General features: G+C 40.6%; 1 protein-coding gene across 2 annotated transcripts in view; it reads right to left on the bottom strand.

The window, feature by feature from the left end:
• The window catches only part of TENM1 (teneurin transmembrane protein 1), an 806,315-nt gene that overhangs the window by 124,023 nt on the left and 669,776 nt on the right, over positions 1 to 12,516 (bottom strand). For both annotated transcript variants that reach the window (XM_060293028.1, XM_070044740.1), the window contains one exon: positions 5,321 to 5,464. In XM_060293028.1, coding sequence (XP_060149011.1) covers positions 5,321 to 5,464 — 144 coding nt within the window. The remainder of the gene's footprint in view (positions 1 to 5,320; positions 5,465 to 12,516) is intronic.

Here is a 12,516-nt window from a genome sequence, read left to right as displayed (position 1 = left end):
CCATGACCCCTGCTATCTATCTCCTCGGACTACCTGTTACTCTCCCTAAACATTTCCTGAAATGTCTCCCTCGGTTTTCTTCCAACTTTTAGTCCCACAGTCCTACAACAGAAACTACTGATCACTCTGAAATAGGAACGTTGCTGGCAAAAATAGACAAGAGGGTAAAACACGCACAAAACCATGGCACCAAATATAAACCTAGAAGGGGCCTTCCAGGAAACAGAAATCCCATACTCATATAGCCTTTGCATTTCAAATCTAAAGTAATTTCACTTTCCCTCACAAGGTGATTTCTGGCTATTTTTTCAACATATGATCTGCAGGACCAGCTATGAGCTTATGCCCCAACAAATTGGTCTGTCATTGTAGAACCATGAGATAGATATCTTGAGGCTCACTACTTTCTTATTTATTTTATTAATAACTTTATTAGGCAGTAAAGAAATTTCTTAAGATTTAGAGTAGTTAATTAAGTTAGATTAATAGGATGGAATTTCATTTCTCAAAAAACACTTAATTGCAATGTGATCAATACTGCAATTTAAATGAATTGGGAGAAAGTGAATGAGAACTGGCATGACGGTTGCACAACATCATTGAAAAGAAATCTCCTGATGATCACTCACTGAATATCCTACCAATGAGACCATGATATGTTCTTTAATAAATGAGAAAACCAACTGTTTAGCATGTCAGTATTTCAGCAATGCACTACAGGGTATATCATTCAAAAATATTTCCAAGTATGGGCTTGGAAATAGCAGACTTGCTATTAACATCTATTTTCACAGATAGATCTCCATTTTTTTTATATTAATATAATGGTATAGTTAACAATTACCTTCAAAATGACATGTTATTACCAGGCTCCTGCCAATTTAAAAACTAAGATGGCTATTCTAAACCATTCTTCTAAGCCTGCAATTCTAAAACTCCTCTTTTCTATTAGAAAGCCCAGCACTCCATCAAAGAAGAAGAATGATTAAAGGAAATAAAACATAAGGCAATGTACTTTCTGATTACATCTCAACAATTGATGTCTTGCTTTCATGCAAGGTACTAAAGTGCCCGTGTACTGAAATTACCATTCCTGTTTAAAGCTGAAGCAATCAAAACAAAAATGGGCAAACCCCTTTTGTATTGCCCTGGAAAGATAGATCATTTTGAAGGGTGTTTTTGTTGTTTCAAGAATCTGTTTAACCTTCCATTACATAGAACCGGGGCATACCATCTAGCAACAATGATTTAACACCAATTCTTCTGCAAAAGGTTGCTTTGAAAATATTTTGTTTATGTTCCTGGAAATCTTGATCAATTACTGCTGCCTCCTTTCCAGTTTATTCTGCCACACATGCTCATTTTGAAAACAGAATCAAATGATCCTGAGACTACGCACATTATTTATATGAAGGCCAACTTCCTGCTAAGGATTGGGTGTCTTGTTTACAGTCAACAAAGAAACCCCACTGGCTGGAGCCCTACAGCACATTTTAGATCTCCCCCAAGGTTTCCTTTCCTCTGCCAAAAAGTCAAGCCTGTTGTATAGTAAGTTAAGCATACTTGTAAACACACTACTCATACCTTCCTGCTACCTTGCTCAGAACTTCTTTTGAAGCTTATAAATAAGTTTGAAATAAAAATTCCCCTTGGGAGCCAGTGAGTGGTGCTTTATGCTGATTTCAAAGAAGAAACCATTTTTCAGGCTTATGAACAACATGGGACCCAATACATATTTCTCTTAGGACTTGACTGAGAGGATATAAACACAAACTGGGAGATATGCCAACATGATCAATGGAAACTTACTTGTCCTCCCACTAAAACCATTTGCCAACAAACTACTGGCCTATCTTGGAGGCTAAGTTAAAGGAAATTCTTTATCCATTTCAGACAGATGACAATACCCAATTAGAACCCTGGATTGTTTTTTCTAATAATTTTAAACACTCAACTGGCATAATTTTAAAGAACTGATTTTTCTTAAAAGAATAAATATGTACTCTCTGTAATCACTAAGAAGATGTATTTTGAAGGAATAATATTGAAAAACACAAGTTCCTAGTTTTTTTTTTTTTTAATCTCACAGTGAAAGCAGGAACCATCTCCATATATCAGGCATAATATTTGGAAACAATGCTCCACAACCAATGGTTAATTGTCAGGTAAATACAGTTGCTGCAACTGAAATGACAAATGGTCTGAAAACACTGCCTACTAGAAACTACCCGCTGCATAATGATTTTGGAGCCAAAGAAAAACTGCAGAATTGAATGGCAGCAGACATCCAATCTAATTACAGGTGTCTTTTTAACCAGCGAGAGGAAATTGGGGGAAGATAGATTCTTGTTTCTAATCTGCTATCTGTCTCAGATCAAAAAAGCGGGGTGCCTAAAGAGTTAGGCTCTGGCCTTAATCAGTCAGAAAAGACTGTCTGACCTGAGGGGGAAAGAGCATTGCTTTCTAATTGGTCCTCTCAAAGCTGCTCCTTCACACTTATCATTCCTGTTTCGAAAACTGCATTTATGGGTGGGATTTAGATTCTGAAAATGTCCCAAGAGAGGTGTTCGTGTCCAAGGGCAGGCTGAAAGGCACTGGCAGAGCTGCCTTCAGATCTGTTTCCTGGCAAGTGTGACCAGTTCTTGGTGAGAAATACAATGTGCCTACAAATGAGATGATAAAATGAACAAATCTTCCTTTTAAAAAATCTATCTTAAGTAAGGTTTCTTTCTCAGAATAAAATTCTCAGAAAGAGACAGAAAGTAGATTTAGTGGGGTTGGGGTGAGTACAAGGGATCTTTTGGGGTGATAAAAACATTCTAAAACTCTGTGGTGGTGACGGTTGCACAACTCTACCATTTACTAAAAAGCATTGAAGTGTACACTTAAAATGGGTAAATTTTGTGGTGTATAAGTTATACTTCAGTAAGGCTGTTAAAAAGATTCCCAGAAATAACTTGGTACCTATTACCTAAAAACCAATTACTGGTGAATTAGGGGTGAAAAGGACACATCTGTGGAAATCAGGGGGGCCCCTAAAGCCAACTCTCTGAATGGCTCCCCTCTGTTCTGAATTTTTAAACCTGGGTGAAGCAAATGGTAAGAGAATATAGGACTGGGAGCACACAGCTGGGGGCTGGATTGAGGTCATTTCCACTTTGTGTTTAATGTCAATGACAGGCATTTGAAAGAGACAATCCATACGCGCCAATAAAAGTGAGTGGAAAAGAAACGGCTGCTTAAAATGTCAAACTCTTTCAAATCAAAACAAAAAACCTAATAATTTAACAAGTGGCATCTGCCCTTTCGTTTTTATACTTTTAAAACTGTGATTCTCCTTTTGACAACAGAAAAAAAGTTGACATTTTATATCCGTGCCTGAACCTTTGCTCTTAAAAAAACAAACAGTTGGAAGTGGAATTTGGGATCTTCCTTGAATGGGGGGAAGAAGGTATAACAAGGGCATATAGCAATGGACTCCATCTTCAGGGCCCACACTGGGACTCTGGTAGGTGGTCTCATTCTGTGGTTGAAGCAAACCTGGTTAGCTATGCCGATCAAAATTTCCCAGCCTGTGTGGCTGGTTGGATTGGTTGATTTAACTACGGTGCAAATGAATAAGACCATAGGTGTGATTATAAAACGGATCTCTTAGCCTTGGTCAGTTCATGGCCTTACAAAGATAACCCGGCCTTAGCCAGCTAGGTGAGAGGGATACAAGGGCAGCTGGACGGAAGGGTGTAGCTGCCTCATATATACATTCATTTCCCCAGTCCTGGAGAAATAACCCAAAGTACACGTTCTACTAAAGGTTGGTCAGAATCTGCCTCTTCAGATGAAAAGGAGTATGATTTCACAGTGAAAACTTACCAGTAGATGTTCAAATGACGCTGGATGGAAACACCAACGATTGGTTTCCCAGCAAAAGGAGGTGAAGTGACTTGGATGATTTATAACCAGGGTAGCAAAATCAGTTTGTCTGAGAGAAGCATGGACTTAAGGGCCACCTGTGGTCTCCTCTCCTGATTTATTTAACATTTAAATTACAAACTAGGAGAAAGCGACAGCAGGAAAAGTGGTACAAGGAAGGCAAAGGTTGAAGATGAGAGTGTCCTGATTCTCACTGCTTTTCCCTCTTTCCTAAGTCCAGGACTTAGGAGGCTTAAAACTAAGTGAAGTCCAGAGCTGTAGCCTTTTCCCAGATTCTTTCTCTTCTTCCCCTGCGTTCCTCTTACCTCTTTTTCTCTATTACCCATTACTGTCCCTTTACTCTACCCCTAGCTTCTTACTGCATATACTGACATTTATGTGGATAAAAAACTGGCGTAGAGAAAGAGCACATGGACAGCTCTTGGCCACTTACTGTGAGCCCTAGGGGAAAGTAACGTGACTCAGCTTCGGAGTCTTGATTTTTAAATGGGGTTAAGGCCACACTGCAGGGTTGTTGTGTTTAAAATGGGACAGAGTTCACTAAAACTCTTTGAAAACTGTATCACTTAGATTATTCATTAATTCTAAGATGCACATTTTGCTTCCTATTTTCACATCTCTGGAATAAGTATGTATCTTGCAGTCAATGTGTGTCACTGTTTAATTGACACCGTTTTCCATAAAATAATGGTGTACTTATAATCGATGGTGTCTTAGATCACATGAAATACGGCAAATATTATTCCAATTTTTAGAAGTTGGTTACAATGTCAGATAAACTGGTTAACCACCTGGGATACTGCAGTAATGACAGATGATTTTTTAAAAATAAATTTATTTATTTAATTTATTTTTGGCTGCACTGGGTCTTTGTTGCTGCGTGCGGGCTTTCTCTAGTTGCGGCGAGCGGGGGCTACGCTTCATTGCGGTGCGCGGTCTTCTCATTGCGGTGGCTTCTCTTGTTGCAGAGCACGGGCTCCAGGCGCGCGGGCTTCAGTAGGTGTGGCTCGCGGGCTCTAGAGCGCAGTCTCAGTAGTTGTGGTGCACGGGCTTAGTTGCTCCGTGGCGTGTGGGATCTTCCTGGACCAGGGCTCGAACCCATGTCACGTGCACTGGCAGATGGATTCTTAACCACTGCGCCACCAGGGAAGCCCCGACAGATGATTCTCAAAACCCAGTTTCATATTACTTTGTGAAGAGGTCTCACTCTACTAGCACTAATTTGAAATCAGATCCATTTGAAAAGAAATATAATGTGGTCATCTCTAGGTGGTGGACTTATAAGTACTTTTTTCCTTGTACTTTTCCAAATTTTCTGCAATAAGTATTACATATATACGTATATAGCATTAGGAAAATAGTATTAATAAATATCAAAAAATGTGCTTACCACTTTGAGGGTTCAAAATATGATGCTTATTCAATGACCAGCCTCCTAGGTTAGAAGCATCCATCTCGAAACCTTGTAAGATAACAGTCCTTTTTTCCCAGAGAATAAAGTCGGGGCACATTTCATATTCATATCCCACAGACACTGCAAACAAAGAGTTAATAACACATTAGAACATTTAAAAAGATTTGCTTCATTTTTGCACTGGTTGGTAAACCTCTGGCTAACACATCTGCTATTGAATTCTGATTTGGGTTGAAATTTGATCACAAATACTTTTCACCTAGCATAGCATCGGGCATCCGAAAGTGACCAGTCAGTGCATATTGGATAAATATATGAATGAGTGACTCACTGAGGCTGTCATTAGGTATGCACCATATGTTTTGGACATCAAGCTTTAGTATGCGCTTTTGGGTAAAAGGCTGCATTGTAAAACTGAAGAAATAAGCTCCCTGAAGGCTTAAGCTGTGGTGATACAATTTCTTTCTTTACCTTTGTAGTAGAAGTGCAGGGAAAGTTGTTTTCTGATCTCTCTGGAGTGCAAAATGCACTTAGGAAGCTGGCTTTGGAGTACTGGGTCACTTATACAACAACTGACTACACATGAGACTAATAAAAATCGATTCGCCCATTTATATTTTCTCCCATGCTAACTGGCCTTTAGTTTGCCAAGAAGTCTGAGTTTGCTTAGAGTGCTACAAGCACTGTGAGTGTAAATTCCACTTTGTGCATGTTAGACTTTGGTTTCTAACCAATGGGACATCACCCAACATTTGGCTCCAACCCTCATGAAGCACGGATGTCGTGCATTAAACTGGGAACCCCAGTACGGTGCTAAAATGGGAAGCGCGGAATGTGATAACTTGGGTGCCTCTGCTCTACTGAAATATATAGAACTCAAGTATACCAAGTCCCAACCATTTTCTCAGTTGGTAAATCTGCTTACCTGTTGGAACCCCAGAGTTCTGATTCTTGAATTTAAAATGCTTTGTGTCCTCATAATGTTCTAAGCCTGAGAGTATTGGCTCATTACACTGCATAGCCCAAAGCTAGCTGCTTTTCCCCCTTTCTGGCAGCTTAAAATATCCCTAGCTGGTCGTGTGCTATTGCTTTCGAGTACCTGCCTCTACCTGACTCTTCAGATGCCCCTGGAGAACTCATTTCTTTCTTTGTCATCTGGTTATGAAAACTGGTAATGAAAATGTGTGCTTAAACAATGCCAGTGCAATAGGTCCTAAGAGGAAAAATTCAAGCAGACTAGTTTTGGATTTGGGCATTAGGTGAAGAGAAAAGATGGTAATTTTAGTCCAACTGATTTAGGTGTGCACGTGCATGTGTGTGTGCAAGCACATGCACAGATAAGCCAAAAAGTCCTTATGATTGTGAATATACAACTCGTTACCTTTGGGGGGTCATCTGTGGCCAATTTTAAACCACAGGCTGACTTCTCTTTGTCCCCCCTCCATCAAAGCTTTAAAAGGGACCAGGACCATCTTCACGCTTAGAAGGGCCCCATACTTGGTTTAATGTTCTCCTGTCACTGTCTTGAAATCCTTAGTACTTTTTTAACAAGAGGCTGGGTATTTTCATTTAACACTGGGCCCTGCAAATTATGTAGCTGGTCCTGATGGGGATGCCCTTCTACCCTGCCATCAGCTGGTGAAGACTCTTGGAATGCAAACTCATTTTAGTATTAGCCCTAACCAAGCACTATTAGCAAGGGAGATCAATAGGAAGCAGGAAAGACTAATCATACAGTGGAAATGATTTCTAAAGGGAAATTAGTTTGGGATCATCTGGTTCAATGCTGTTCTCTATTAAGATGGATAGAAACACAGAATTTCAGTGGTGAAGAGGATCTCAAAGGTAATCTAGTTCAGGTTACACGTGTGGCACGAATCATTGCTGTCTACAATCTCCTTGATATCTTATCATGTCCCCAGTGCTTTGCTAAAACAACTCTGGTATAGTGGAGATAACTGGTTTCAGACCTAGAGTCAGAAGAGACTTCAATTCTTGGGTCTGCCATTAACTAGCTGTGTGGTTGCAGGCATATTATTCTCCATCTCCGGGAGTCTGTTCTTCATTGTAACAAAGGAGGAGGGGAGAGGATGGACTAGAATTGGTGGTTCTTAGACCCTTTTGGATCAGGGAACCTTTTGTTACGAATGTGATAAAAGTTATGGATCTTCCTCCTAGAAAAACGCATATGCACACAAAATTTTATATATAATTCTAGGGGGTTCACGGATCTCCTGAAGTCTAAATAAAGATCTCAGATCAAAGACTGCTGTACTAGATAATTCTTACAGTCCCCCTTTAGCATTTCACTCTATGATTCTAAAGTGCATTCTTTCAAGATTGCATTTGATCAGTTCAAGTTGGGGAATCAAACCCAAAAGCCAAAGAGAGCACTGTATCTCATGTTGGAAAAATCAGGGGGTGAGAAAGCACACTTAGGGCCATGTTGGTGTGAAGAATAACACAGTTTCTGCTTCTCTTGCCAACACTTAAAAGTCTTGATTAATAAATAATCACAACGATAATGCTTACAAGTTCCCTTAAAGCCACATCTCCTTCCCTGCTATTGTCAGGATCTGCCTCTTACACATTTGAAGCCTGATGTGCTCCCCTAGAATCTCTTCTCCGGAAGTTGATTGTGCAGTTTTGCAAGTAAGTAGTGTGCCCTGGTGACCTCCGATGGTGGTTTGGAGCCTGCTTTTTCCCTCTCAGGAGCAAAGATCCTCCCAACTCTGTGGCAGGAAATGCTTATATAAAGTATCCTCAGTGCAATGGTAATGAGACATCCTCTTCACCTCCTCATGTCTGAATTGCTCTCTAGCCCACAACAAAAAAGTGCACTGGCTGCAAACCCCACAATTATATTATTTTTTCCCCTAGTCATAGCAAATAGCAACAAGGCGGCCACTTAATAAGTTCCCTCTAATTTTTATTAGATTTACTTTCTCTTGAGAAAACTCTATGAGCTAATCATGTTATGATTTATACTTAAGACTTGTCCAAAATTCCAACTGACTTTAATGAGAATGGCTGTGTGTGGCTCCTTGCTCAGAGTAACAAGGCAAGGTTTCTTTCTGACAGCAGCCGCTTTAACAGAATCCTGGAACTTGCAGTTGGTGTATGAGAAGGCAGACGTTTCACCCCGCGGAGTTGAGCTGCTCTCCAAATGCACAAGGAACTGGCAAATACAGTAGCAACCAATCCTAGACTTCCTCTCATGGAAGCAGACTGTAACGCACTGAATGCCTACTCTTTTTCATATAATTAAATATGGGGGAAAAAAGGGCTACTCAGGGGTTGGCACTGAAAAGGCTGAGCACCGACATTACACTCTGCCTGGTACTGTGACAGCTGAGTCTCAGTTAACTAAGCAGAGTGGACCCACTACCACTTCCCAGGTGGCCTGGTGCCTATCACATCTGATCATCAACACAGCATGGTGTAGGCAAAGGATTCAGCCTCCAGCATTCTGGAGTGGGGCCTGGGAAGAACAGTGTAATAGGAAGAAAAGAATAATTATTCATCAACATTTCAGAGGCGCTATGGAGGACAGACCAGGCTGGCAGTGAGTGGAGACAGGTGGGGAAGGAGGGGGTCCTGGGCTATACTTCCTAGGGGCTGGTGTAGTGGTCCCATGCTGGTGTGTACATATCGGGAAGGCAGTTGAGAAAGAGCCGTTAATATGGCAGAATACTTTCTCAGAACCATGTGACTGCCTCTCTTGTGACACCCTTAATTCCGTCTGGATTTCTGTCTTCCCATATTCTCTCCCTCACCTTGACACAGAGATATTAATGGGATGTTCCTTAACCAAGAGTCACTGATTGTCAAGATAGCCTTGCTACTTTTGTAGAGGATGCCGTCCTCTGGTCACAGGATTTGCACCTGACTTCACTGTTAGTCATCTTGCAACAACACTGGCTTATAAAGAAGACTTTATTCTACTGGCTTATAAAGAAAGACTGCAGCTTGCTCCCCCAAAGCCATTTGACATTAGAAAAATAGTAACTGAATTACACTCTACTTATCAGAGCAGCAGCATTAGTGTGATGCAGGGACTGCAAGAAGGTGGAGGGCCACAGCGCTCCTGACACCCGACTTAGTGACTGTGACATTCACCTATAAGGGTTGCGATAGGAGACTGACATTATATAGCCAAGGTAAAGATGCCATGCAATGAAGCTGATGTGCAAAATATGACAAGATTAAGCAGATGATTTTCAACAGCTTCAGGCTAAGGCTTCAGAATTCATAATGGCTGCATTTATGAAGGCAATATATAATTAAAAGTAGTCTGATAGTCAGTGTGAGAAATTTATGTTACCTTCATGAACTCAAGGAACATCTAAAAATAATTTCATCACATTTAAAAGGTAAGTAACAACAAGATCGAAACGTTCTTATTGAAAAGAAATCATTAAATAGAACAAGAAATATTTCCCATTCTTTTAAAATAGTAGATTAATATAAAACAACAACAATAAAAGACGAGAGGCCTAACAAACCAAATGAAGGCCACGGCCACAATAGACAAAAACTACAGATAAAATGCTATCTACTGAGAACGGGTACCTGCTCCCAGAATGACTTCTACTTTCTCCTATTCTCTAGTGATTTCTCATAGGATAGGATAACCCCAGAGACTCCTCAATTTGACACAGTGCCCAGTGGCCTGAAATGCTTTGTTTATCTATTATTCCTGGCTTACTAAGAGTGTCAGAATCAGGTGATGAATTTTTACCAAGTGCCTTTTCAGTACTTATGGAGATATTCACATAGTTTTCTCCTTTAATCTATTGAGGTGGAAAATTCTAGCAATACATTCCCTAACGCTGAACCATCTTTGAGGTCCTAAAGTACACTCTACGGTACTTGGTTATGATGTATTATCTTTTTAATGAGTCACTGGATTTGATTTGGTAATATTTTACTTAGGATCTGCACCTTACCAGTTTACAAAAATAACCCTACCAGTTTAAACATCATAGTTCTAAAAGCGACACAGTAGTTGAATGAAGAGAAAATACAGGTAGAAAAGGTAAAAAGCATCCAGGAGTGAGGTAGCCACACAGCGTTTCGGCCAAGAGGTCCTGTACACTGACAACTTATCTTATGAATTTTTTTTTTCGGGCTGCTTTGTCCGAGCCTAGCTGCATAAAAGCGAACCCAGAACCCAGATGACCTGTGTACCACAGAAGGCAGGGTGAACAAATTCACGATATTTAATGAGTACCTCCTGTTGTCAGGCACTGGGAATGTGAGAATGAACAAGATAGCACTCCCGCCAGCGGAGCTCACGTTGCTCACATTCTAGTGAGAGGGACAAATATGAAACAAGACAACACGTACACACACAAATCATGATAACTGCTATGGTGGGAAAGTGCAGGGTATCATGAGACAGCGTAACAAGGGAATTTAAGTTGGAATGGGAAGACAAGAGAAAGCCTCTTCATGTAGAAGGGGTTTACCTCATGAAGAACAGGGAAGAACATTCTAGGCAGAGAGCATGGCATGTGGGCAAGGCTTTGAGGTTTCATATCTTTGGGAGATTGAAAGAAGGTCAGGGTAGCTAGACAGTCAATGTCTGGGGAGTGCATCAAAAACAAATGAAGGGGCTTCCCTGGTGGCGTAGTGGTTGAGAGTCCGCCTGCCGATGCAGGGGATGCGGGTTCGTGCCCCGGTCCGGGAAGATCCCACATGCCGCGGAGCGGCTGGGCCCGTGAGCCATGGCCGCTGAGCCTGCGTCCGGAGCCTGTGCTCCGCAATGGGAGAGGCCACAACAGTGAGAGGCCCATGTACCGGAAAAAAACAAAAAAAAAAACAAAAAAACAAAAAAAAAACAAATGAAGAACAATCCCTTCCCCTTCCCCGCTCCCCCGCCCCTCACCCAGTACAAAAGAAAACAAAAGGTTACTATCTTCTAGCAGTATTTAGGCATTTTTCTTTGGGAGGGGGTTTAGGAGATGGATTCACCTTGAAAATGGACTAGTTATCCTTTGAAACAATGTGATTGATTAACGGGGATGCAATACTGTAATGGAAAGAAAGGTGCTGGTTATTTAATGACTCAGCAAACCTTCGCTGAGCAGTTCTACGTGCCAGACAGGTGATTTGCTAAGCACTGCAGACACAGTGGATATTACACAGGGCAGGATAATTCGTCATGTCAGAGAGGCCATACCCTGAAGGGTTACCTGCCTTTTGGAACTTTCATCCATGGCCTCCTTAAAATAATATCACCTTACATTTGCATAACACCTACCATTTTTGTGTATATTACCTAATTTGAAGACTCATGCAAGCTCATGAGGAAGATATATTTACTCCCATTTGATAGATGAGATAATAGACTCAGAGAGGTGAAGTGACTAGTCCAAGGTCATCTGACTAGTAGTAAATGGCAGAACCAGAGCTCAAACCCAGTCACTTCTTAGCAAGTGCCTTTTACTTCTATGCTAGATCACAGCTATTAAGGGAAAGACCCATGATTCAGAAGTGCTTTAAATAAATAACCTTTCATTTGCTCTGAGTTTAAGGTATAAGGATTGGAAGCTAGGGATAACCTTGAAGCAGAAGCACCATGTATCCTGGTTGGCCCAAAACAGTATCCAGTTATGCTATTTTTAACAGCATCCTCTTTCACTCTCAAGAGTATATTGGTTTGAATGACAAATTATATATATCGTCACCTAATCTTGAAGAGATATCACCATAATGCCCTGAGATGGGTTGGTAGCAGGGACTGGGAGGCAAGAACAGTCATAAATGCTGACTTGGAAAATAAACCATATGGTTTGGTAAATCATTTAATTTTTCTGTCTCTTGACTATATTACCTTGCCAATGGCTTTCAAATTCTTATGCCTGAAAGTCATTTAATTGTGACCCAACACACATGTAAAGATACACACACACACACACACACATATAAGTGAAAGGAAGTTTTCCCAAACCATACTCTCCTCATAGTTTTACATTCTGATCTATTCTATTCTATTCTATTCTATTCTATTCTATTCTATTCTATTCTATTCTATTCTATTCACTTATGTTCTATTCCATTCCATTCCATTTTATTCCATTAAAAAATATTGATTGACTCACCAAATGGATTTCACAGTCTAATACTGGGTGTGACCAGCAGTTTGAAATGGGCACAGACCACTTGCT

Source organism: Globicephala melas, chromosome X, assembly GCF_963455315.2.
Source record: "Globicephala melas chromosome X, mGloMel1.2, whole genome shotgun sequence".
Taxonomy (NCBI): Eukaryota; Metazoa; Chordata; class Mammalia; order Artiodactyla; family Delphinidae; genus Globicephala; species Globicephala melas.
The sequence above is the reverse complement of the archived record's forward strand: the minus strand, read 5'-3'. Positions and strand labels throughout refer to the sequence as shown.